A 26,794-nucleotide genomic window follows, 5' to 3' on the forward strand; every position below is an offset into this window, starting at 1 on the left:
CTGCTGATTTCAGTTCCCTTTGGGCTAAGGCTTTGGCATATTATAATAAACTAGTTTAACATTGTAAAAAGAGAGGGCATTGAAAAAGGAATTCCTACAAAAGAATGTCACTGGGAAAAAATACTGTTCACCAAATTTTACTGCTCACATAGATCTCAGAGTCACAGAGTTTGGAAGGGACTTCTGGAGATCATCTAGTCCAACTAACCTGCTAAAGCGGGTTAGTAGGTTACACAGAAAAGCTTCCAGGTGGGTTTTGAATACTTTAAGACACGGACAGTCCACAGCCTCCCTGGGCATCTTGTTCTATTGTTGTCACTCTCAAAGTAAATAAGTTCTTTCTTACGCTCATATGGAGCTTCCTGTGTTCCAGTTTGTGCCCGTTGTCTTTTGTTCTGTACCTGGGCACTGCTGAAAAGAGGCTGGCTCCATCCTCTTGGCACCCATCCAGTAGGTGTTTAAGTATTGGTAAGATCTCCCCTCTGTCTTCTCTGCACTGAACAGTTGAGGTCTCTCAGTCTTTCCTCTTAAGGGAGGTGCTCCAGATGCCTAATCATCCTTCTTGTCCTCTGTTGAGCTGTCTAAAAGTTTCCTGCCTTTCCTGGAGTCCTCACTTCAATAATGTATACAAGCCTTCTTCATATGTGGCTTCACTACAGCAGAGTGCAGGGGGTCCTCTTGACCTGATGGCCATGCTTAATGTATTTTTGACAGGTCAGCCAAGGTTTTTCCCAATGAGTTTTCATGGTTCCATCAGATTATCATTTTTGGAAAGGATTGTCTGAAGCCAGCAATAATTCATGTTAATGAAGTAACGTCATCAAGGAATCAGTGAAATCCTCTAAAACCTAGTGAAAGGGTAATGCTATTGAAATATGCTTTTTGAAGTAAAATCAAATGTCAGTGTATTTTTTGAGTCAAAATGTGGTAATTAAAACAGTATTTATTAGATTCTTCAGCTTTTAAACTGAAAATAAGATGCAGTCTCTTTCAGAAGCTTTGGAGCTCAAAAATGATTTTGAATTGTTCCCTTAAATTCTTATTTCATGGAAGTTTTTGTTGTAGGCTCGAATCAATGCCAGACTACAGCAGTATCGTGCCAAGGCAGAGCTGGCTCGTACCACCAGGCCACAGGCCTGGGTTCCCAGGGAGAAGCTACCACGACCACTCACTAGCAGTGCTTCAGCCATTCGCAAGCTTATGCGCAAAGCTGAATTAATGGGAATTAGTACAGACATTTTTCCAGTTGATACTTCAGATACTAGTTCCAGTGTTGATGGAAGAAGAAAACATAAACAACCAGCCCTCACTGCTGATTTTGTCAATTACTACCTTGGTAAGGATCAAAATCGCATATTCTTCTCAAAGAAAAATAATTATTTTGCTGTATTTGTACTTTTTTTTTTTCTCGTATTTCTTTGTTAATAGGCAAATAGGAATTTTTTTTCATTTTTGGTCAGAAACCTTATTGCCCAATATAAAGACTGTTAATGACTTTTCTTTTTAAAGGATTTTGGGAGAAGAGAAACATCTTTCAAACATAAACAGGCAGAGGCGTCTATTTTAAGAAGGGATTGGAAGCTTAGGTGCCTTTAGTATCTTTTTTATGCTTTCCTTAGTGTGTAATGGCATGTTTTTGACGTTGACTGTCCTGTGGATTAGCTGATCAGAGATCACCGTTAATAACTGTACTAGGTTATTGTATACAGCAAAAAGTAAATGTTAGGAATGTTCATTCTGCCAAGGCTGTGTAATAAACCTATAACTGTGTGGTTTTTTTTTTTTAAATGGTTTTACGCTCTTTGTTGCTCCACTTTTACAGTGTGTAGAACTTGAAAACATAGCCAAGGCTAGAAAATAAAGAAATTTTCTTTTAAATAGAGAGAAATATGCGCATGATTCAAATCCAGGAGAATATGGCTGAGCAGAGGAATATCAAGGACAAATTAGAAAATGAGCAAGAAAAGCTTCATGTGGAGTATAATAAGGTGAGGAAAAAAGGATAATGAACCATTGTACTGTTTAATATTGCTACTATTAACTTTGATAGCATTTCACTTTTTAAAAAGAATGCCTTAGAAAGAAAAAGATAATATTCAGTCTTTAAAGAAAAGTAATATTTTAAAATATTCTTCTTAAAATTTTCTGTGGTTATTGGTCCCCCCCATCTCAGTATACCAGCAGAGTCAACATTGCCTGTGCACTGATTCTTTAATTGTCCCTACAGATGGTTTCAGTAACAAATCACAGACAGAGCCCTCTCCTAAGAGCAATCTTAAGGCTGTTCATTTTTTTGTTCTTAATATGCATTTCATTTGAGACAACAGGTTTACAGTCCTTTTCCCCCCAAATTTCTAACATAGCAGTTGTAATTAAAACTTTTTTTTAATGCACATGTTTTACTCAATAATTATTTCTTTAACATTTAAATATTTTAAATAGATCATAGGAATGCTTTTGTAACGGATGACATTAAAATTCTTGCTCCATTCATTATCGGACCAATCGGTGATTACTGGTAACAAAATATAGTGTTGTCATTAACTCTTAAACTGGTAGCCATGTGTTTTAAATGAGAGTGTATGTAAATGAAGCAGCAGGCTCATATGAGTCGCAGAGTTTGAAGGGAAAGGGAGACTGGAAGAGGGAGGTTTTTATCCACGTGAAAAGGTTGCATATGCTGTATGGTTACTTCCTGAGAAAAATATCCCTTTTCTCTTTGCATCCTTTTAATAAATTGTTTCTCCAGTAGAGTGAGTGAAAGTTCTTCAGTATGGCAAATTAGAACTTTAATCATTTTGATGGTCACTTGCTATAATTTTGCTGCTTAAGTGGTAGGGGCAGTACATATGAGACACTGCTGTATTTTGAACTTTACTTTCTAATTTTATTTATGGAATCTCCTTTTTATGCTAAAATGCTTCAGATCATCGTCTTAAAACAGATGGCTGCCCACGTTTTCATTTTAAGTTGCTGAAGAATCACAGCGATCTCAGCTGTTTTGACATGCATCCATTTTTTTCAGTTTTCCTATAAAGTAATGCACCTTTGGTAGGTAAGAAGTTAAAGAAATTTTATTAAATACACTTTAATGATTTCTTTCCTGTTTTTTTTCCTTTAACTGCTCAGCTTTGTGAATCTTTGGAAGAGCTACAAAATATGAATGGAAAACTACGAAATGAAGGGCAAGGCATTTGGGCTCTGCTGGGTAGAATCATTGGACAGGTTGGTTTCATTTTGTTTTTATAGTTCATAGGTGGACCTAGTTTTCCAAGAGTGAACTTTTTTGGTTCTGCATGTCACTTTTGTGGTCAAATTGATTTGATCAGACCTAGGCTTCGTTCTCTGGATAATGTTTCCTGATTGAAATGTATAGACTCTGCAAACCACCTACTGGAAATCTGTAGTTTAATTATGTTGTAGTAGCGATCTTGTTTACAAAATTCTTGTTTGTTAGAACTGATTGACCTGTCATCTTTCTGAAGCTGAACATGAAACACAAGTTAATCTCACCATTTTTGTTCCTATGTTGTCTTTGTTTACTGCAGGCTTCAAACGTTATGAGAACTTGGTGGCTTATATAAGATACACTATGTACATGGTTGTTTTTCAAAGTGGACAGAGTAGAGTATTTGGTGAAATGAATATAAGAAGTAGGAGAACAGAAGATTTGAATTATTTCCTGTTGCCAATAGTTATCTTTTTTCCCTTTGATACAGAAAAGGTTCCCTTTGATGTACAAAAGAGAGAACAGTATTTATGTGTTTGATATATAAAAAATATTAAATGACAGTAGACATTTTAGGTTTCAGAGAGAGGTTGAAATGATTTTCTCTTACAATTTTAAAAAAGACTGAGTAAATTGTTCATTGTGAAAATGCAGATAAACATAATTTTATGATGACTTGCTACTGCTTAGTTTGTGCTGCTATTCAGGAAATGAAACTTAGCCTTTGTTTGTGGAGCTTTAGTTCATACTTTGTTAGATGTTCTTTTTTTCTTGTTCTTTTTGGTCAGCCTATTGCTCCTACATGTGAAAAAAATACTTCAAGCAATACATTGCATTGCATCTTTTAGATAAGGATTTTTATCTCCTTTTTAAGATGGGTTTGAAAAAAGTATTCACAAATATATTTCCTCATGGCAAATGTTACAAAAAAGAAAAAAAAAAAAAAGAACTCATTTGCACAGCTTGCATGACTTTTTTTTCCAGTTGGTTGAACAGATGCAGACCCATGGGGCTGCTGAGAAATGACTTTGATAGATGGCTGCTGTCTGGGAAGCCAGCGTACTGCAGATTACTAGAAATCCAAAGAGAATCTTGTCTGCTTTGTGGAAAGCTTGGTCCAATAAGATAATTTTTCTAATTAACCTATCGAGCATCAGTGTAGTAGGAATGTTGGGTGAAAAGCAAACTGTCTTACCATTATTCTGTCAGTTTTGTGAATTTTGCTTTCCTTATTTCTACTTGGTAGACCTGTACATATTTGTCCTTTCTTCTGTCTTAAAGCTTGAAATTATTTTTTTTAAGTGCTAGTAGTTCATTGTGCTTACTGAATTGAAAAATGAATATAATAATACTTTACCCCAATATAAATTTGTATTGTAAGCATCTGTAGTTGCTTTTGTTTGCAAAATAGCTGGCTGAGCCATTTCCCATTCAGTTTGAGTCCTGTTCTTCATGTATTGAGATTGGAATGAAATTCTTTAAAAGTCCCAAGACTCATTGTACTGTGTTTGTTCATATCCAATAGAAATTGAACATACCTGCAATTTTACGTGCTCCTAAGGAAAGAAAACCAAGTAAAAAGGAAGGGGGAACACAAAAGACATCTACGCTCCCAGCTGTACTTTATAGGCAAGTAATGAAGTCTTGACAGAATGGATACATTTTTTTTATTAAGTTGCAGTTTCAAAAAATTAGTGAGAGAAAATAGTTTGTTTAAATTTTGATTAACAAAATGCTTCAGAATTGTCTTAAATGCTTTATTTCTGAAGGCTATGTTGAGGAAGTAATCATTTATTCCCCTTAGCGTACACCAATGAGCTTTTCCTTTGCTAACATGATAGCTGTGCTTTGAGAACAAAGATAACTTTACAATTGATTCAGTCTTTTTTTAATGCGTGATACAAAATTTTTAACTGGTTGTATTGTGTTTTTCAACGTAATCATCCATATTGACGATTTTGCGAACTACTATTTAGTCACTGGCTGGGTGCATAATGTACCTATCATATAAAAATACTTTTTATTTGGACTGTCATGCTTTGGGATATCTTGTTTTTCAAATTTTCCTACTTGTGCTTTTTTTTTTTTTTTTTTTTTTACTTTTTTTCCAAGAAAATATTCACTTACTCTGTTAATATACACTTTATTTCACCTGCTGTATGTTATAAAGCTACTGATGAGATTTTAAAGGTGGTATATATTCTAGGATATCTCAGAACATGACCATACTTTTGAATATATTTATCTTGCTGCCAGCTGGGAAGTGGCAGTCAGTGGCTTATGGAGAGGGCAGGTGTCATTCCTCTAACCACAGAATATAAACAGTATCTTGCCCAGCTATTAGGATAAACAAAGAAGATGTAGAAGTTGATTCTAGTACTGTGAGAGGCTGAAATCTTGAGAACATGTGAGAGGGGTGAGGATTTCACAATTTCACACATGTAGACAAACAATGGAAGTTACGTTCTGTTTCATTCACAGTCTAGTCATTTAGCTCCTCCTATAAGAAGATCAATAAACGTCTGATCCTTTGGAAATAATTGAACGAAAATATTAATTCCATTAAAATAATAGTAATGAAATGTAATTTTCTATTAGCTGGTATATTACCTAGTGTAATAGCAGCACAGACCTGTTTTGAGGTCTTTGCATTATTGAAATAAGTCTGATTACTAAGACTGATAATAGTGGTATAGTTTCTCTGTTTAAGTATTTGGATGGTAAAGATAGCATTCTTTTCCATTTGCCATTAATATGTTTTGTCTGATTATCAAGTAATTGCTCACTGGTTAAAAGTCCTTAACAATTAGATTGAAGATCTCTTTATTGTTAACTACATTAGGTGTCTTTTACGTTTTACTGTATATAGGTAGAAGTTCCATAAAAATAGTTATGCACTTATGTGAAAGTAGTTGCCACATGCTGATACTGAAACTGTCATTTGATCTTTGTAATTTCAAATGTAATTATAATGTTTTTCTACTGCCTATGTTAAAAAGTTGTGGAATTTGCAAGAAGAATCATGATCAGCACCTACTATTACTGTGTGACACTTGTAAACTCCATTATCACCTTGGTTGTCTGGATCCACCTCTTACAAGGATGCCCAGGAAGACCAAGAACAGTTACTGGTAAGAATACAATTGGTTATTTATCTTACATTACATCTGTACTTAAAGCAGGACATAAGCATGAACTAGCTAACCAATTGTTTGTTTTAAATTTTGCTATCTTAGGTTAGGGTTATTTTATTTTCAGCAGTAATGACTGCAGGTAGAATGTAATGTGGCAAAGATTTCTTATTAGTGTCCTCATACAAATAGGTTACAACTTTACTTTTCTTAGCTTTTGCTTTCTGTGATTACTGATGATGATATGTAATAATATTAGAAAACCACAGGAAATGAAAAACTTGGTTTTGTTTGTCTCAGGGCACAGATACACAGCTCTTCTGTCTAGATCTTTAAGAAAATACTTGCAAGTAATTAAAAGTAAACTTGTTAGTGGTAAATCATTTTATTGCAATATAGGAAATCTTGGGTTAATTCTGTCTTCTGCAATGGCAAAAGCACATGTATGAATGTACTTACTACAATTACGTTTCCATGAATTAAAATTACTTTTGTGGAAGTGGAGCAGAACAAAAGCTAAGTGTTATAATAGAGAACTGCTAAAATGTAGAGGTGCTGATTTCTAATTGCACTAGAATTACTGTATTACTCTGTTCTGCGTGTTTCTAAAGTGCTCTGAAGTGTGTCGGAAACAGTTTTTATCTGGAAAGAATTTAGTGTACAGCGTCTCTAGGAATTGTCATCACCTAGTCTGAATGTTAAGGTACCAGATGAGTATATACACTAAGAATTCCTTCTGAAAATACAATGTAGTGATTATAATCGAGAAAACTCTGCTTCTATTTTTTTTAATATGTCACTTACATTTTTCTTTAGACTTCCAAAGAACATCTAAATAATATTTTTTTGCTTTATTTTTATGATATATTGTGTGCAGATCAAAGTGGCTGATACCTGAAATGGGAAGTCTCTTTTATTTTTCTTTATTTTTATCATAATACAATACAACCTGAATTTATACTAGTGAACTTAATAATTTGAGATTTACTTGAAAAGCTGAAAAGCTTAGATTCACTCACTAAATTTTTTTCTGAACGTAGTTTCCCTTAAATTATTCAATACATGATTTTGGACTTTAGGCTATTTTGAAGAAATTCTAATCATATCTTTGGTCAAATTTATGAAGCAGTTGCATGGAAATTTTTTATAGGATGTTCTTTTTTTTTTTTTTTTTTTTTCTCCTGCTTTTTAACTTGAGTTGAAAAGGCTCTCTAACAGCCATTGGTCAAAGATGTGAAACTGTAATTCTCAATAGGTGTTAAAGACAGAATAGGACAGGTAGCACATGCTTTTATTTCAAAGTTCTGACTTATCTTTGTTGTTAATTCATGCTTCAGTTGTACCTCAGATCACAGAGTTTGCTTTTACTTCTAATTAAGACTTATTCTAGAGAGTGAGATTATAGCAGACAAATTGATCTGTATTGATTACATTCTTTTCATCATTTACATGCCTTTATGTATTCTTTTCAGGATCAGTAGAGAGCATATTGAATGGACCCTTAATCTGAGTTGGAGTTCAGCAGGTTTTTCCCTCCTGCTGTTGTGAATAAATTTTTAATCTTTTGATTAAGCAGTGAATAAAAATGCAGATTTTTTTTATGTGCTTTCCAGATATTTCTGTAGAATATAATGTGAATTTAAGCAAAAGGTTAAGTAACATAATGGCTATTGTGGGAAATTCCTTGAAATGTTAGACAGGTTGAAATATTTTATTTGAAGTGATTAAAAGTATTGCTTAGTATTGCTAAGTAGTGCTTAGTCTTTTTTTTTTTTTTTGAGACTACTAAATGATTCAGCTTATGTCTGTGCCACTATGTGGATTGGTTAATTGTTCTTTATTTTTGTCCATTTCATGCTCATTGTTTTTTTTTAGGAATTTACATTGTGGCTTACAAAAATGGATTTTGGAATTGTTGAAATAAATCCACTATTAAATGTAAGAAAAAGATTAAAACCATGGTAATATTTAAGGGCTGATTCATTAAAGAAAACCCAAATTATAATTTCAAAGTGTTTCTAGATGTCCTCACTTCACAAAGATAATTTCAAAATGTTCCTTTTTGTTTTATTGGTAATGTAGGCCTTGTTTTATTGGTAATGTAGGCCTTAAGTTTTTCATTTTTATCTATTTCTAGGTTAAAATATATATTCATGCTCTATTTTCTAAAACTTTGCAAGAAGAAAGCACTCTTTGGTCTTAAGGTGCTTACCCTAAAGTAAAATGTTTTTGTGAGACTTAAAGCATTTTGTGGTATGAAAAACAACAACTTGTATCTGCATCATGAAGTTATGGCGGTTGTAATAATACCGTGGTAGTGTTATCTTTATTGATGAAGGAAAAGGAAATGTTTTTTGTATGACCAATACATAAACAGATGTCTGAAGATTTGAATAATACCATTACTCATGGGAATAAAATGTTGCAGTACCTTCATTTAACTTTTGTTTAAATTTGGCATTTGTATTTGCCTTTGAAAAGATGTAGAAGCCTTTTTTTTTTTTTAGTTGTTTTCACATAAAAGGAAGCAAGAAAGCAGCATTATGATCAGTGTGAAAGCTCTCAGAATTATGTATTTAATGGTCATTTAAGGAAAGTGTAAAGTCATACTTCTGTTGAGTAGGTTTTTATGTTGAAAATGTTTTTTTTGGCTGTCAAATCTCTTGTCATGTTTAGTTGATGTCCAATAATGTAATGGCTTTTACCTTAGTTATACTACAAGAATTTTTACAGTAAGTTTAAAAAAGAACAGAAAATCACATCTGAAATATAGGAAAATTCTGTTAAGCCGTGCTGTGGTGCTTTGGTGTAAGACATGGATAGTATGCCCAGAACATTATGTTCAGTTATGGTCTCCAGTTTTCTACAGGGGGCAAATCTATTTCAACATTTTAATGTGCAGCTTGGAGTAAATCACTTGCCGCTTTGCAGTTTACATTGCGGACCATGGAACATGGTTACTGCATTCTTTTCAGATGAGTCCAGAAGATTATTACATTAACTACTGATTTTCCCTGAGGCTAGATTAAGCAAATCCAGAGTAAAAGCAAAACAAAAGCCATGTACAGAAATAGAATCTTCAGCACTGTTGTTCCTATCAAATTACTTGTGCTGCATAGCAATACTTGCTAATTAAGACATAGTCTGAACAGATGGGAAGATGACCTGTTGTGATAGGTTCTCAATTCACTGATTGTCATTGAAGAGACAAAATAAAATGAACATGACTTTAGTATTGCCAGAGAAGGAATGGGAGTTCTGTGCTTTCTATGAATATATTGGGATTAAATAGCAGAATGGAAAAAAGGAGTGCTTTAAATTCAAGAACTGTGTTGAAATAAACCATAATAGGAACTGAAAGTTAAGAAGATTGTTTCCAACATAGAAGACTGTATATCTGTAATAGCTTTTCTGTGGATCCTTTGGGAGCTAACAACAAAACAACTTTATAGCTTGACTGCTTTATAAAAGAGTTGATAAGACGTAGTTACCTGTGATAGTAGAGGCTATTTCAGTAAATTAAGAGTTTCCTTGGAAGTTCGTGTTTGTTACTTTTTTCCTCTTCATCTTTGGTGTATTAGTAAGGTTTTGTTCTGTGTTTACCCCCTACCTCCCAACGTGCTGTGGTTTTGCAGCTTTCTTTTTGTGTAACTTCCTTTCTTCTTTGATTGCTATGAGACTTTTACCACCTGTTTCAGAGTAAGCTTTGTCGTAGAAATGGAATTTCAGAAACCTGCAGGAAGTATCTTCGCTTTTGGATTAAATGCTTATTATCTTCTCCATCAAAATTACAGTAACATATTTGTGTTTAAATAGGGCCCTAGTGAAATTAGAGTACCTTACAGGTCTACATAGTTTGTTTTCTGTGCAATTGCCTGAGCGTATGGAGGGCAGAGTAACATGTCTTTTCCTTTTAGCAGTTTACAGCTAAACAATGGGAATGTTAATGATACAGAATGTCAGATTCAACAGGCTAGGTTCCCAGCTCCAGACATTTTCCTAAGATCCCTATCACTGCTTTTTCTTTTACAGAACATTTTTAATGCAGTTCTTTAATTATAGTTGTTTCATGTTTTTTTTTAATTATTATTTATTTATTTTATGTACAGTACATGCTTTTAGCATAACATTGGGGATTTTTTTTTTTGTGAGAATTGCTCAGAATAGCACTTTAGGAACAGTTTCACATCTATTGCTTATGTCAGTGTAAGCAGATCATATCAAATGATTTTAGTTGTGCTTTCCATATAAATGTGACTTATGCTGCAGTGTTAACGAAGGGCTAACTTTCTTGTGGTTTGGTAATGAAATCTTCATACAGTGATAACTTTCCTGCCTTGTCTGCCTTGTAGTACTTCTGTTTTTCTAGATCAGTAAATGCCACTAGCACTATCATGTGGCCTGTTTTTAGTGGTCTGAAGTGCATTAACGATAAGAAAGATTAATCTTCATAACATTATAATGCAGCAGCAATTATCTGAATTTTACACATGGAAAAATTAAAGCAGATATTTGTTGATTTCACCAAGGTCACACTAGTAATGACTCCTCAGTCCAGGATTAGACCCTCTGCAATTTAACTTGTCAGCCACTGGTTTGTCTAGCAGCCTGCTATTGCCTGTAGCTGTAGGTGTAGCTAGTTGTTTAATTTGATTTGATTCCTATTGGAATAGACTGTAAAGACCATGAGTGGGATGGACTCTTTTTTGTGCTTTTTTTTTTTTTAGTTGGTATGTTAAAAAAAAATATATATATATGGAAACATATATCAGAAGTAGCTTTTGTTAGAAATGCAGTATAAAGGCATTTTGTATGTAGTATTTGTGGTACTCTTCTGTTGAGTTGAACAGGAATTGGAATTTGGACTAAAAGCAATATACCAGTAATCAGCAATGGCATTTCAAATAAAGGCAAGACTGTTAGCTTTTTAAGATCACATGAGTTGAAATTACAGGAGCAAAACTGTTTCTGTTGACTATTCATAGATGAAGAAATCAGTACATACACAACATTTGTTCTTTTAGCTTGTTGCGTGATGGGCATGATTTCTCTCAAGTGTTTATTAATATTTAACTACAAATAACGAAGTACATTTATTTTGGTTTGTCTCCTTGCAGAGCAAATTTGCAACTTCATTTAGATAATGTATGTATCCCTTTTAATGCTAATCAATAGCAGGACATTTTTATTTTTTAGTTAATACAATTAAAGAAATATTTTGAATATACAAAAACAGTGATGAATTAGAATTTGCTTGAGAGGCTTTATAGTTTGAATTGAAAAGTATGTGAGGAAAAAATGCAAATCCTTTATCATCAGTTTACCCATCCTCCATTGGGATATCATTTTTTTTTTTTAAATTTTCATTTATGAAAAATTTATATTCATTTATGAAAATTTATATTCTTGGTATTTTTAGTTACCATCTGCTTTTATGAATTTGTGTAAAATGAATCCTTTCTGCAAATGAGAACAAAACTTGATGACTTCCCGTCTTGGAGCTTGTAAATAGCATTTCCTCAGACAAGGTATACTTTGAAGTTCAGGTTGTGATTAGGTAGTTTCTCAGAAATTCAACAGGCATATTTTTTCAACGTATTGTTCAAAGATTGTTAATGCATAACTTTTTCTTAGATTTAAAATCTTCTCCCTTAGGAAATAGATTTTACAGTTGATTTTCAAAATGGATATTTTTGTCTAAATCCCTGCTGCTGAAGACCACTCTCATCAGAATGATGTCATCAATGTATCATTGTGGAGATTAAACTACAGCAGCGTTTTCAATAATTGATAGATTATGAGTGAATACAGTTAAAAATAGAGATATGGTAGAATTTGAATACTGAAACAAGATTTTATTCTACTTCTAAAATCTTGGTTTTTCAAAATACAAGAACTGTCAGGGGAAAAAAAAAAAAAAGCACAGTAACAGAGCATTTTGCTGCTTTTATGCGCAGATGAGTAAATTATCATGCCTTTGAGAGATTCTTTTAGTTGCTATTGGCTTTACTAACTTCTCTGAAACCCAAACCCTTTTTTTTTTTTTCTACCTCAAACACATTTGTTTTTGTGCTTTTGTGACTGCAGTTTTAAATAAAAAATCTTTCGCTTTGCAGGCAGTGCTCAGAGTGTGACCAGGCAGGTAGCAGTGACATGGAAGCTGATATTGCCATGGAAACCTTACCAGATGGGACCAAAAGATCACGTAGGCAGATTAAGGAACCAGTGAAATTTGTTCCTCAGGATGTGCCACCAGAACCGAAGAAAATTCCAATCAGAAATACGGTAAATATTAGCTGAGTTATTGTTATACTTTGTATTCATAATAGTTTTGTTTAAAATAACTTATGTTTTGGGCATCTTGAATATTATATAATAACTTTAAATATAAAAATATGGATAGAATAATTTTTAAGTCTAATGTTGAATAAGACTTTATTATGTGTGTTGAAAATGCAGTTTTGCTAAAGTAATTAATCATGAATGATACAGAATTCTGAACTGCAGAGTTGTGCAAGCTTTTCCAGTCATCTTGCTCTCTAAGGCCCTTGTTAATTACAGAAAAACAGAAGGTTCTGTTTGCACTTAAGCTTATCCTTTACAAGTGCTTTTTTGCCTTAATAGTGCAGGTACTTTGTTCTCATATGCTCAGGTAGATATACGTTACAATTGAAAAGTAACTTATTTTTTGTGTGTGAATAACCTCCAAACTCACTGCATAAATTATCACAAGACCTTGTGTGTCACTTCCTTGTCACTGTGTTTGCTCTTAACTTTTCTGCTGGATGGTGCTGTGAGTTTTTTTTCATTCATTTTTGTTTGGTAATGGGTTTTGAGTTTCTTTTTTTTGCTTGCTTTTTTTTTTTTTTTTTTTTTTTTTTTTTTTTTTTTTAGAAGAACTGTTGCTTCTTAGGCTCAAGAAATACTTAACTTTTTTTACTTGAGAGTAGAATTTAGCATTAATCTCTGTATTCCATTGTGCTTTTCTAGTGCTCTACTGCTTAAACTTTTGTTCTACTCATGCAACAAAGTTTTTTGTGTGGGCTTAGAGCTTTAAGAATAGAATTGTAGAATCATAGAATAACCTGAATTGGAAAGGGCCCATAAGAATCAATGAGTCCAACTCCTTACTCAAGCCAAAACAATTAATTTAGCTGTAACTATTTGGACTATTCACAAAATTAAATTTTATGAATAACTGAGCATCTACAGAGCAGAAACCTTTTTTTGTTCCTTTTCTTCTCATTGACTGAAAATTCCCTTTTTTTCTTACATATGAGAATCATTAGGTTCTTAACAGTAGTCTGGATGAGTTTGACTGCAGTCATGTTCATACAGAAGAGAGACAATCTGGTCTTCCTGTTTATTGAACTCTTAACATCTCTCATTTTTCTTCTTTCTCTTTCCCATGTCTAAACCTAATATAGTGGTAGGGGTTAGAGATTCATGATTATGGGAAATAAAACTAAAAGTATTGCAGGAAAGGCATTCTATCTAGTAATAGAAGGGTGAATAGAAGGCATAGTATGTGTATCTATAGGAAAGCAATCTTGCTCTATGTTGTGATTTTATGATTTTTGTTACTGGCATTCCATGTCATGACATCATGTACTGCACTGGGAGTTAGAGCTAATGCTGTAGTTCTGTGGATTGACAGTAGTTCTGTGTACCTTTCTCAGAAGAGTAGAAACTACAGTTCTCAGAAGACTTCGTTATTCCATTTCCGTTTTCCATTCAGAGGGAAAGATAAAAATTGACTGAGAGTCACAAGACTGTTCTCTTTTTGCTTGTCTCTGCGGTGAGTGCTTCCTAGCTGTCTTGCCTGTAGCGCATGTTCTCTCATATTAGTCATGGAACTAGGCCAAACCAAACTGGAACCATGTGAGTTTATTACTCTGCTTATGTGATACTGGCCCAGTTCCTTCTGTGGTAAGTGCAGAGAAGTTTGTGTAGTTGTTCTTAAGTGCATCCTTCACTGTGGTGATCCGTCACTGGTGCTGCATGGGGATCTGGTACCTCCCCTATTAACGCACATGATAGTATGTAACACACAGCTAAAATTTACTTTGAATGGGCTAGTATGTTGGGAAAGTATGACATTCCACTGCGGAGGAATTATGGCTACCTATCTGGTAAATACTTTGTTCCTCTGTTTGAATCTTTAGGGTGTCTTTCAGTTCTCTCCAGTCTTTTACTTTTCTACAAAATACAAATTTGAAAGATATGTTATCATATTATAAAGTTATCTCTGATTAAACTCTTTAGCTCTGATTGTTCAGCTTTCCTGTACTGGCCTTTTCTTTTTTTTTTTTTTTTTTTATTATTTTTCATTTCACTAGTATTGCCTTTTGCTTAACTGTGGAAGAGAAACTTCAGTCTTGATACCTTGCTTGTTTCTTTTTCTGAAATCTGCTGAATTCTTTAACGAGACTAATACATTGAGGTGGTGTAACAAAATGAGAAGTGTTGATCTTGGAAGACATAGTAGACACCTCCAAGTTGTATGAGATTCCCAGCTACCTTCATTGTTAGAAAGGAAAGATTTTATCTGATTACGGAGAGAACTTCTCTGTGGTATGGTTTAACAGTGATGACCAGATACTTGGTGTCTCTTTTGTGTATTTCTTTGTATATTTACTTGGTGTAAATATTTTAAAATTCAGAGGGGAAAAAAAATGAATAGTTTGAAAATATGTTCATTTCACAGTTCTCTCATCTTAATATCTCTGAACATTTTATTCAATTTAATTTTGTTTTGCAATAAATTGGCAAGCCCACTTACCTAGCAGTGTGTAATCATCTTTGTTTACAGCTATAATCAACAAGTGCAATTAGAGACTGTTGAATTGTATGTTTGTTGCTCTTAAGGGAATTTCCATGTGTTTTGCATAAACTTATTTTCAGTTGATTCAATTGTGAGGAGGCTTTTGTTTGGGTGTTACATACCCCAAGAAAAGAGAATGTATCTTACCTGTTTCAATTATAGCCGTTTATTGCATTTGACTCTTTTTTTTTTTTTTTTTTTTGACACAAATTGTGGATACTATTTTTATTTTGATAAATTTAGATTAGGCAGTATTAACTGATATCTATAACAATTTTACTTGCATTGTAGGAATAAGTGATTAATTCTTGATGTTAAGTATATGTAATGCTGTACTATATTAAATAGACTATCTTCTTCTAAATTTTATTATTAATTTGTCTTGCAACTACTATTTGGTAGACATGGTAAAATACAGGCTTTTTCAAGAATAATTGTAATCGGGTTGTTTTTTTTTTTTCTCACATTTCCATCTGGCTATGAAGAATAAGATGACACTTGAGAAATATTAAGAATTATACTATTGTTTCTTATTTGATCTATTTATGTGTATTTAAGTTAACAATGAGTAGTATATCTATTTAACTTCTGTAACCTATATCATCTCTTCTACTTTGCTTTGTCTGAACTTAGAAGTATTTTCAGGGTATTCTCATTTTAAGTGTCTTAACTGCTTAGCCTTAAGTCTGTCTCAAGTTGCTTCTTAGCAGAGTTTTAGAATGGGATGCTTTATGTTATTTTTAATGAGGTGCCATTTCTTTCTTTCTTCAGTCTGCTTGTGCAGAAACTTGGCTCATAACTAATTGCTGGGCTGGGAAGATTTTCCAACTGGTTGAGAGGGAGGTAGAGACTGATGAAAATGTATGTTTCCTACTAGGACTGCACTGTTCAGCCTAATCTTAAATCTGAACTGGGAGGACCAGAGACCAGTGGCAGTTGGGAATACACTGGTATTCACAGCTTCTATATAACATTGTAAATATACTTTAATATTTCAGTCTCTTAGGTTTCACAGGGTTTGGAGTATTTGTATCAAAGAACATTTATGTCAAGAGCAACCATTTCAAAGTAAATGAGACAACATTGAGAATGTGCAGTCCTTTGGACTGCATTGTTTTGAAGAGAGTGCCTAGCATGTTGTACGTGAAAGAGGAAGTTTATGAGAATGCATTTCTTTCTTTAAACTTGCCTTAAAAGGTCATGTGAGATCATACACAAATGCTCAAAGGTAAATTTAAAAATCAAAGTTCTCTGAATCGGGGTCTAAACAAGTGTTTATTGAGTGTGAATAGACTAGGTATTAGGTCTTCAGTCTATTGTATAAGAGCTGAGTTTGCAGACACAACATAAGCAGTGTTTTTGCTTATACAATTCAAGCCTTATTCAGTAATCTTAGTAATTGTTTAAGCAATTTTCTGGATTTCAGTAGATAACTTTTCAAACTAGTTCTATTTAAATCCATAATCCTTGTAATTCCAATTTCATACTTGTATAAGCTTCATAAATCATTATTGCTGCTGCTAGTGAATAGCTAATTTGCATAAACTGAGCTATCTCAACACTGTTGGTTTTTTTTTGTAAAAAAAAAAAAAGCTGAAAGTGTGTTTTAATGTTTCCTCTCAACCTATAGTTTTTTCATGTTGGATGTTTTTGTTACAAAGATTAAAAGAAAAAACTGTCTAATAATGTGTTTCTAAGAGATGCAGCTAGTACTTAAGAACAGCATTAATCTCTCAGCTTACCGTTCTACTGTACCATTATGTATGTGCAGTTTATGAGAGCCCTCATAAGATTATCCTTATTAACACAAATCAGCTTTGTATAAGTTGTAGCTTCCTTTGATATCCTCGAATGAAAAAGAAAGCACAGGTGATTGTTCACCCAAGTTGTCATCAGTTAAGTAATTTTGGTAGTCTAGTATTGTATTTCTTTTTAAAATGAGTATGCCGCTTCTGTCCTTTGAAAAAAAAATATCTAAGTGTAATTTCAGTAGTTCTTTTACTTGAAAGTATCCAGTTTATCTAGTATACATGCAGCCTTCTGGCACTATAAAGGAGTGTCTGTAAGAAAGGTCAAATCTTTTAAAGCAAAACTATGCAGCTGGGGCTGGCTGTGTGCTGTAAGAGGTGGTAGAGAATGCTTTTCCTTGTAATTCTGGGGTACTCTTAATGAGCGTATTAGCATTTGTGTGCGTGTGTGTATAGATTCCATTTTTAGTTCCTCTTAAATGCAAACATTTGCCCACTGTTGAAATGGAGAAGTTGCCTTTTTGTAAAGGATTTAGGACATCGAATAGTTTCTCTAGGGATTTAGAAATGATTCTATCTTCTGATTTTCTTATTTTCGTTACTTGAAAACTGAAAATCTGATAACTTTTTTTTTTTTTCTGTAATCACTCTGTGTAAAATCCAGTGAGTAGACAGTGGGTTTTCTGTTAAGCAGTAAAAACTCAGTGTTTTGGGGAAAAGAATTATTTTATTTGCCGGCAGTATGCTGTTCATTGTTTGGAACATGAAAGAAAACAAATCTGTGCCTGAGGGGCTACGCTTTTAAGCAGATTAGTTTTTAAAAGGAAATAAAAATACTGACAGAGCACCTACAAACTCTGTTCGGCTTAGGGAATTGTCGCGTACTTTGCTTTTGTTTTAGAAATAAATAGTATAATTTAGAATAAGTTAATATTTCCTGCTTTTGTTTGAAATACAAAAAGAGGAGTAATTATTTTCTTTTTCTTACCACATGTATTAAAAGATAAACAATTGCTATTTTGTGTTTAAGTATTTCAAGCAAGTTCTTTCCAAACATCTATTGTGTAATTTAATTACATGATGTCATAGATACAAATTTTGAATAAGGGATGGTTACAGAAATAAAATAGGAAAAACATTTCCAATTTGAGTATTCAGGGCTTCATAGAGTCAGCAAATGATATTACAACTCTTATCTGTCGTGTTAGTTGACATTGTCAGTGATTGATCAGCTCATTGAAGTTTGAGTAGAATTCCAAATGAAGCAACTATCATCAGGTAGCTGTGCCTTTGCAGTATTCACCTTGGAAGTTGCTGTTAATTGAACATGAGAAAAAACTAAATCAGGAGTTCCTCATTTTTCTGAAACTAAAGGTGTTTATAAGAAAGAATTACCTTTAATTTTACTCCTCAATACTAAATACTAAAGTTCAAACCAATCTATGGTGTATCAATTCAAACATGCAGAACCTAGATCTATCAGCCTGCCAAATACATGAATACTTGACAGTTACTGAGATAGTTATGAACTATTTGTTTGGGCTTGAAAGACAGAAAGTAAAATAAAGTAATGCAGTTCTTCAAGAAAGTTTGAAATGAATGGACTATATAAGATTATTTGGGGTTGGGGAAGGATGGGTTATTTGTTTTTAATATTTTGATTAGTATTTTTAAGAAACGAAATTCGTAGGTAACTTACTTTTACTAGGAAAGACATAAAAAGATGGATATACTCTAAATGATATTTGGATGATGTAACCATAGATATATGGCAATTTTTCAAGTAAGACCTTGTGAAAGTAAATATTTAAGTTAACTTTTACAGAAAAGAATTTCTTTCACATCAGCAAACTGACTTGTTTTTTTTCAGGTTTTTTGGTTTCTTTTTTTTTTTTTGTTTTTGCTTTTTTGCCTTTTGGATGTGAAATAGTCCTTCTAATTCTCAAACTCTTATATTGAGTTCTTAGAAACAATAGGTCAGTGTTAATTGCCAGTGATAGTAAAGCTTCACAGCATAGAGACAGGAATGTTGGAAAAATTTCCTACGAGATTTCTTACAAGAGAGGAAACTAAAAAGGGTCCCCCCTTTTTAGAGGAAATTGGAAGTCTCTGTAATTAAGCTTTATGGTTGACTTATTTGTTGGTTTAATCATGTATTGATTTACTGCCATTTTTTTGTTGTTGTTGTTCTTGCTTGGCAGTTCCCTTTTTATTACTATTTGTCAGCTTTACAGAAAATTAAATAATTATTCCAGAGATACATTTTGATAAATACCAAAGTTTACCATTCAAGGTATTCTCTTTGATCTGTGTTGAGCGAGTGTGCCATCTGGTGTCTAAATTAACTGTCCTTACCTTTATTTAAAGTAATTTTATGCCTCTGTGATTCTATCAGTAGCTTTTCTTCTTCTTTTTTTTTTTTTTTTTCTTCCCCATTAAACAGAACGAAGTCAAAAGTGTTTCTCGTTTTTCTGCAACTCTCTCAATTATAACTTTTCCATTAGCAAAGGATATTGGAAACATTGAACTCTTAATGAAGATTGGGGGACATGGATTAAAAATTATCATCTTTGTAAAATGTGGAAGATCACATTAGCTGTGCAGCTTCAACTTTTTTTTTTCACATGCTTTTGAAAACTTGTAGTTTGCTTTATGTGTGCTCTTAATATTTCATTAAGTTACTTTTCTTCTCTGAAAGTGTTAGAAGTTTTCCCAGTTCTTTGTTTAGAAAACCTACTTATAGTTTATAAAACGTAGAATTCCTTTTTTACTTGCTATAGTGCAGTGTATTTGATAGCATTATTGAAGATTCATCAGTGGTCAATGGTACTTTGTGTTTATTAGCAGTCTTTTATTCATACCTTGATACATTTGTTTTATGTAGACTTTGGATCTTTATATATATAGATTTCCACACAGGATGTCTCCAAACTTTAGACAGCAAAGAAATTGGCATTGTACCAATAGTGTTAAGAGGCAGGTATTTAGCAATGTAATCTATTTTGTAATGCGAACTCTCTGACTAGTTTTGAATTACTTATATGAAATTCTCAGACAGAAATGCATACCTTCCTAATAGTGCCATTATGTGATACAGCGTGTCTCAAAACTCCAGGAGCACTTGAAGTACTGAATGAATTTCCTGTGCTTGCCATAATGCAGAAAAGTATTATTTTGTGGTGCCATCACTATCAGTTATATTAGCAGCTCAGTGACAAAAGGGGGCCCTATGAATACAGCAGTGTTACTGCTTTAACAGTCCTGAGGTACAGAAGCGCCAGCATAGTAAAGAGCATCAATCCTGTCTACTAGCAGAAGCAGTGAGTGCAAATGTAGTGAAACCTCAGAATTTGCACAGATATAACTGCATAAGCAGATGTACTGGGCCTCTTTACAGTGCTTATGTGAAAATATTAAAGAAATTGTAACCAATTAATGTAGTAAGCAAAGGTGAAACTGAAAGCAGACCTTTCTTAAGTGCTTTTAAATGTCATCAATGTGCTCTCACACATTAAATACTTCTTCTCAAACAACTTACTGGAATTGTCATTCAGAAATTGCCATTGATTTACTAAAAAATAAAAAATGAGCTGATCAAAGCCAGAGCTATACTATTTTGCTTTCATGTTATATATACTTGAACTGTTGCTCACCACATCTGCTGACCACAGATGATCCCAATGTTTCATTTATTTTCAATTTCTTTATAATGCTGAGAGACCTCTGTATAGAAAAAGATGACAGTATAAGTTTTTATTCTCCTGTTACATTTCAGTAAATGCTTAGCATTTAACAGGAGAGCACATAGTTGTGATTTTTAGGGATTGCCATTTCCTTTTGAACAGTTCTGAATCCTGTTGATTTTCCTTTTCTTGTGGGAGTGTAAAACTGCTCCAAGAGAGCATTCTTCTTTCTGCTGCTGTCTTTGGATGAGCAGGTTTAAAGCATGCATCTTGCAGACAAAGGAGTGAGGGATAATGATGTGGTTTGCTGACAGCCGTAGTGGTCTGGGGTCATGTATGCACCAGTTCTGTCACATTCAACTTTCTGCTTTCACATTTGCAAACTAACACACCAGCTTGCTGTGTCTATGAGTGATGGCAGTCTATTTCCTCTGCTGCCGTGCTTTGCTGCTTTGTTTTCTTTACTGCTTTGCAAACAGATTATCTCCTTTCAGTGTCTGGAACTGATCCCAGGTGTGGGATCCTGTAAGAATCCTAGACGTTAACAAAAGTATTTCATTTGTTTCATGTATCAAATTCTTTTTTTTTTTTTTTTTTAATGAGAATTTTCAAAATTGTCCAATGTATTTCTTAATGTTCTTTATGTTTCATATTGTTTTCAAGTTGTTACTGAGTTGCTTATAAATGAAGGAGCTTATTTGAAAGTGAATGTTAGCCAAATTCTGGCTTTTCCAACTTGATAATAGAAACTCCCACATCAGTTTTCACTGAAGACTTCAGAGATGTTTCTCCCTCTTTTTAGTTGACAAACTGATCCTGTTGTTGGCAAATTTCCTTTGAACATTTTTTGTTTCATTTTGGACAGATTTATTAACTGTCTGATTTGGTAAGGAAGTGTTTTCAATACAATACTTCCTTCTTTGAGTTGGAATCCACATTATCTACTGATTTCTTGTCTATTTTAATACTTCTTAACATGCACCCCTAGTTATGAATCTTTCACACGTTTGTTTATGCACTGTACATTATTCATTCCTACTTTTTATTTTTTACACAGCTGCATTCAATTGGGCCTACATGGCTTGAAATTATTGGAGTTATAAATGTTCATATTGCTCATGACAGAGAATGGAGGTAGTAAGGCCAGTGCTTAATTTGATCAGAGGAAAACTTTCAGTTTAATTATAATTTATAGTGATTTTAGGTATTTGTATGTAGATAATGCATATGCCATTTTTAGCATATAAGGTAGAAAGTATTTTTATTGCAGTAATAGACTTTATATGCACTGTTATATATCAATATATCAATATTTCTAATACTACGTTAATTCAGATACTTGTAATGAATTGATTCTTTCAGATTTAGACTGATAGGCATCTGCTGTGAGACAATTGTAAGGATTGTTTACTGATACTCTTCTCCTTTAAATTCTTATTTTCTATGCTCTGCCCTTGATTCAACCTGGAAGACTGTGAAATCTAGTGAAAAATACATCATTTTGAGATTAAGGCAATGTCAGAGGGAGATGTTGGTGGTATGACAGTAGAGGTTGAACCTTGCCACTAGTATTCTGTTACATTTCTTTGTTGTGTAACAGATGGCAGCAGAGTGAGAGTCTGATGAGGTGACTGACATGGAAGTGCATATGAAGCAAAGATGTGGAACTGAATTTCTCCATGTAGAAAAAAATGGCACTCATTGACATTCATTGCTGATTGCTGAATGTTTATGGAGAGCATACAGTGGTAGTGAGCTCCCTGAGGAGTTGTGTGGTGTGCTTCAGCAGTGGTGACAACAATAGTGGATCACCTCTGCTGGTGCAGATGTTATTTTATGAGTGTGGCATGTTCAATGCTATGGTAATGGTAGTGCCTATGTTGAAAAAGTGTGTTTTGTAGCAGAGAATTTGCTCTATCAAATAGTGTTATTGTACTTTTTGTATCAGTTGTAGTTTCCATGGAAATAAGAGGTATTTCTTACAGAGTTACCTATGTGTATTTATGTGCTGAGTAAACAAGCTGTTACTTTGGAATACCTAAAAAAATTACTTGGAATAAAATCTCACGTTGTTGTGTTCTTAAGTTTTTCTGATGGAATTTCTTGATGGAATTAAACACAATACATATGGCTGCAAGCTTAGAATATGAGAGCATTCCAGTTTATGGATCTTCATGTCTATGTGGAAAATAATATTTCTTACAGGGCATTTAAAGCTCCTACTGTCCTACTTTTTTTTAATAATTGTCCTTACGGAAATGTGAAAGAAAATCTTAGCAGTAATTAGTCTTTTAAGGAGACACAAAACAAATCAGTTGTACATTTGTTTGAAGTTCCTTTTACTACAGAGTTAATTCTTCTTCAAAAGCAGAAAAAAGCTTTGCAAACACCGTGTAACTAACTTAAGCAGGTACAGTCTGCTGTATAGAGATGTATGCATTTGTTGAAATGGCAGTTTTATTTACACTACAGCTATGTTTAAATGTCTATAATAATGTAAAATACTGAACAATTTTACTGTGGAACTAGGAAGAATCCCCTCCAAGGGAGGCTAAGCAGGAAAAGCATTATATTATTAGCTTGTTGGATTTTGTTTTACTGTCCAGCTGCTTCTTAACTCTTCTAAGATCATTCTAAGATCTTGTTCACTAGTTTTTTTTCTGTGTTGACATCAAAAGTAGCTGTTAAAAATAAGTGGAATGAAAAATTAGACAGTGTGCATTTTTTTGCCACGACTTCATGAGTGGCAAACGACTTCATAGATGATTGTTTTCCCCAAGAAATATAATCATTTTGAAGTTGCTTTTAGAACTAATTTTGAAGTATGAGACGTTGTTAAGTAGAATTGTCTCTGTTTTCTACATCCTAATGCATCTGTTCTCATTTTCTCCTTAAATAAGGGGATAGTGCAATACTACCAGCTTAACAACAGTTTACAGTGTTGCTGCTTCAGAGATAAAGTGAAACTAGATTTGCTTATGAGTTGCGTGTAGTTACAGTTCTTTTTAAACCTTTGATTGTTGATACAGTTTATGGGTATGTTACTTTTTAGACTGACTTGCTTAACACTGTAGGCATTTAATTCTTTTGGCCAAATGCAATACTGAAATTAGTTCTGCCTGTCGTGTTACTCATCTGATCTATTTTGTACCATATGTTGGCATGTAGTTAATGCTGTAGATTTATAGAGTCATAGAATACCAGAGCTGGAAGAGATCTCCAAGATCATCTAGTCCAACTGTCTATCTACCACCAATATTTCCCCACTAAATGATGTCCCTTAGCGTAGAATTACAGAATTGACTACATTGAAAAATGATCTGCCACATAGCTGTTTTCATCTCTCCTACTGTGTACCTCAGCATATAGGAAACTAAAGCTAATTAAATGTTTTTGAGAATTTAATTGTCCTAGTTAATATTGAAAATATTGTACAAAAGCATATCCTGTACTGAAATATAAATTAGATTGCAAAAGGTCAATTTAATGGTGTCACGATTTTAAAGGACCAATTTTTAATATATATTAATTTTTTAAAAAAAAGTCTGATATGAAGTATTCCATTGTAACAAAAAAAAAAAAAAAGCTTATTGTATATGAAGTCTTGTGATCACAGAAAACAGTAAGGTGATTTTCTGTGTACTCTGACATAATGTATTAATTTACTGTAGTAATGTGTTCATATTGAATTTAAACTCGTGCATTTTGTAGTTGGATAGTTCATGAAATGTCTTCATGAGACTATTCTGAAGATAGTGTTCTTTAGAATTAGACTCTGCATGCACAACTCAACAAAACTATTTATATTTTCTTTTTGGCCAGTGCTGTACATTTATCTAACATCTGATATTGTAGTTTGCCCTCAGTAGTTCTGTAGTTAATTGTTTAAACGATTTCATGAAGCATATTTTTGTTGATGTTTTGAGTAATAAATAGCCAAAATGTTCTGTGTTACTTTATATTGAAATCTAAATATATTTTCTTCTAGAGAACTAGAGGACGAAAACGAAGCTTTGTGCCAGATGAAGAAAAACCTGAGGTTGGAATATAGTGTTTTGATTTTTTGTTTGTTTGTTTGTTTTAAACACTTTCACAAAAAAAAAAATTAAACTTTGGGTTGAAATGTTACTTTCAATACTGTAATTGAAAATATTTGCTTTCTTCTCCTTCTTTCCCCCCATTCCTTTCTTATGTCTACTATTATGACAGGAACGGATTCCCAGAGAAAGAAGACAGCGGCAATCTGTTCTGCAAAAGAAGCCCAAATCAGAGGACTTAAGAACTGAATGTGCTACGTGCAAAGGGACTGGAGACAATGAAAATCTAGTCAGGTAGGTTGATTTTTCTGACCTTTTGAAGGATTACAGTTCCATCTTCTTCACTTTGTTTTCATGATTTTATTGAAGAAGATGTGCTTAAAAAAAATATTTAAGAGAAACATTAGTTCAGAAACATTGACTTGATTCACTTATTGACCTGCCAAACATGTTTACACTGTGGATTAAGATGTAAATAACCAAGGTAATCTGTTTTTCTAACACAAAGGAATTAATTTTCTCCTGTCAGAGTGAGTTGTCAATGTTTTATAGCAGGTCAGAAAGATAAACCAGCAATTTAATGATAGTAAAGCAACAGGACTTTCTTAAGACTAATTAAATTCGTATTATCAACAGTTTTATGGGTTAAAGTTTGCATTATGAGTAATTCGTATTTTAAAAATGTATTAATGCTACCTCCATTAATACAGATCATAAAAGAGTTTGATAATCATATTCCTTATCTGAAATAGAGCTGAAAAAAAACCCTCTTGAGTGGTGCTTTAGTAGGTGCAGGAATCTAATTAAAGTGTAGAATAGCTATTCAGTGGCAGCTACTATTGACCACAAGTTTTGCTGATTTAAACTTTTTATTTGGCTTCCTGACCTCTTTGTGAAGCTATAACTGTTGAAAGAAGAATAATGAAGCTTAGCAACCAGAAAACAAATTCTAATTGAATCTACTGAACTTTCATTAAAATGATCTCATAATAAATTCAGATAAAAAGTAGTGTTCTACTTAGGTCCTTTATGATTCAGATAGATTTTTATGGAAAAGGTCTCCCCTTTCAGGACAAATATAATTGGTATTTTTAACTGTAGGGTTTATTCTAAAATGTATGTTTTCAGTTCATTCAAGGAATCAGTTATAGTGAAAGTCAGAATCAGTGATAAATGCAGGCAAAATGTAGCTTTAGAATTAGGATATATCCCAAATACAGATGTCTTCTGCTGAGATAGCTTATTTTATATTGTGACTATAGCATATCTTGTACTGTAAAAGTTGATGCAATTTTACAGGTTCACAGAATAATAGGGTTTGAAAAGGGCCTCTGGAGATCATTAAGTCCAACCCCGTTGCTAAAGCAGGTTTGCTTCAGTGGGTTGCATGGGAAAGTGTCCAGGTGGGTTTTGAATATCTCCAGAGGAGACTCCACAACCTCCCTGAGCAGCTTCTTATAGTGCTCTATCACCCTCTAGGTAAATTTCGTTCTTATGTTCATATGGAATTACCTGTTTTCTAGTTTGTGCTCACTAACCCTTGTCCTTTTACTGGGCCCCACTGAAAAGAGGTTGGCCACATCCTCTTGATGCTCATTCTTTAGATATTTGTAAGTATTGATATGATCCCCACTCAATCTTCTCTTCTCCAGGCTGAACAGTTCCAGGTTTTTCAGCCTTTCCTCTTAAGGGAGCTGTTCCAGGCCCCTAACTCTTTGTGGACGCTCTCCAGGAGTTCTCTGTCTGTCTTGAACTGAAGAGCCCTGAACTAGACCCAGTTCTCTAGATTTGAATTCACCAGGGCAGCGTAATGAGGGTGGGATAACTTCCCTCAGTCTTCTGGCCACTCTTTAATGCACACCAGGATACCATTGGCCTTCTTGGCCACAAGGGTATGCTGCCAGCTCATGATCTTCTCTGCAGAACTCCTTTCCACCTGATCAGCCCTAACATATTTTGATGCACACAGTTATTTCTCCTAGGGGTAGGATTCTTTTGAATTGGATTACTTCTAGGACGTCAATAACTGTTGTGAAAGTACTCTACAGCTCGGTTGGCCTCCTAGTTACTTCCCTGGACCAGGCTGAAACAGAAGCAGGATATCCTAACATCTGTTAACAGAAACATGATAATTGGTGGCAA

The 26,794-nt window shown here is 33.6% G+C and overlaps 1 protein-coding gene across 5 annotated transcripts in view; it reads left to right on the plus strand.

Annotated features, from left to right (window-relative positions):
* PHF14 (PHD finger protein 14) overlaps nt 1-26,794 on the plus strand; it is a 155,477-nt gene that overhangs the window by 33,192 nt on the left and 95,491 nt on the right. For all 5 annotated transcript variants that reach the window (XM_048950407.1, XM_048950406.1, XM_048950408.1 and 2 more), the window contains exons 9-16: nt 1,066-1,336; nt 1,882-1,988; nt 3,130-3,225; nt 4,755-4,858; nt 6,229-6,360; nt 12,477-12,645; nt 24,604-24,654; nt 24,825-24,946. In XM_048950407.1, the coding sequence (XP_048806364.1) occupies nt 1,066-1,336; nt 1,882-1,988; nt 3,130-3,225; nt 4,755-4,858; nt 6,229-6,360; nt 12,477-12,645; nt 24,604-24,654; nt 24,825-24,946 (1,052 nt within the window). The remainder of the gene's footprint in view (nt 1-1,065; nt 1,337-1,881; nt 1,989-3,129; nt 3,226-4,754; nt 4,859-6,228; nt 6,361-12,476; nt 12,646-24,603; nt 24,655-24,824; nt 24,947-26,794) is intronic.

The sequence above is a fragment of the Lagopus muta genome, chromosome 7, assembly GCF_023343835.1.
Source record: "Lagopus muta isolate bLagMut1 chromosome 7, bLagMut1 primary, whole genome shotgun sequence".
Classification (NCBI taxonomy): Eukaryota; Metazoa; Chordata; class Aves; order Galliformes; family Phasianidae; genus Lagopus; species Lagopus muta.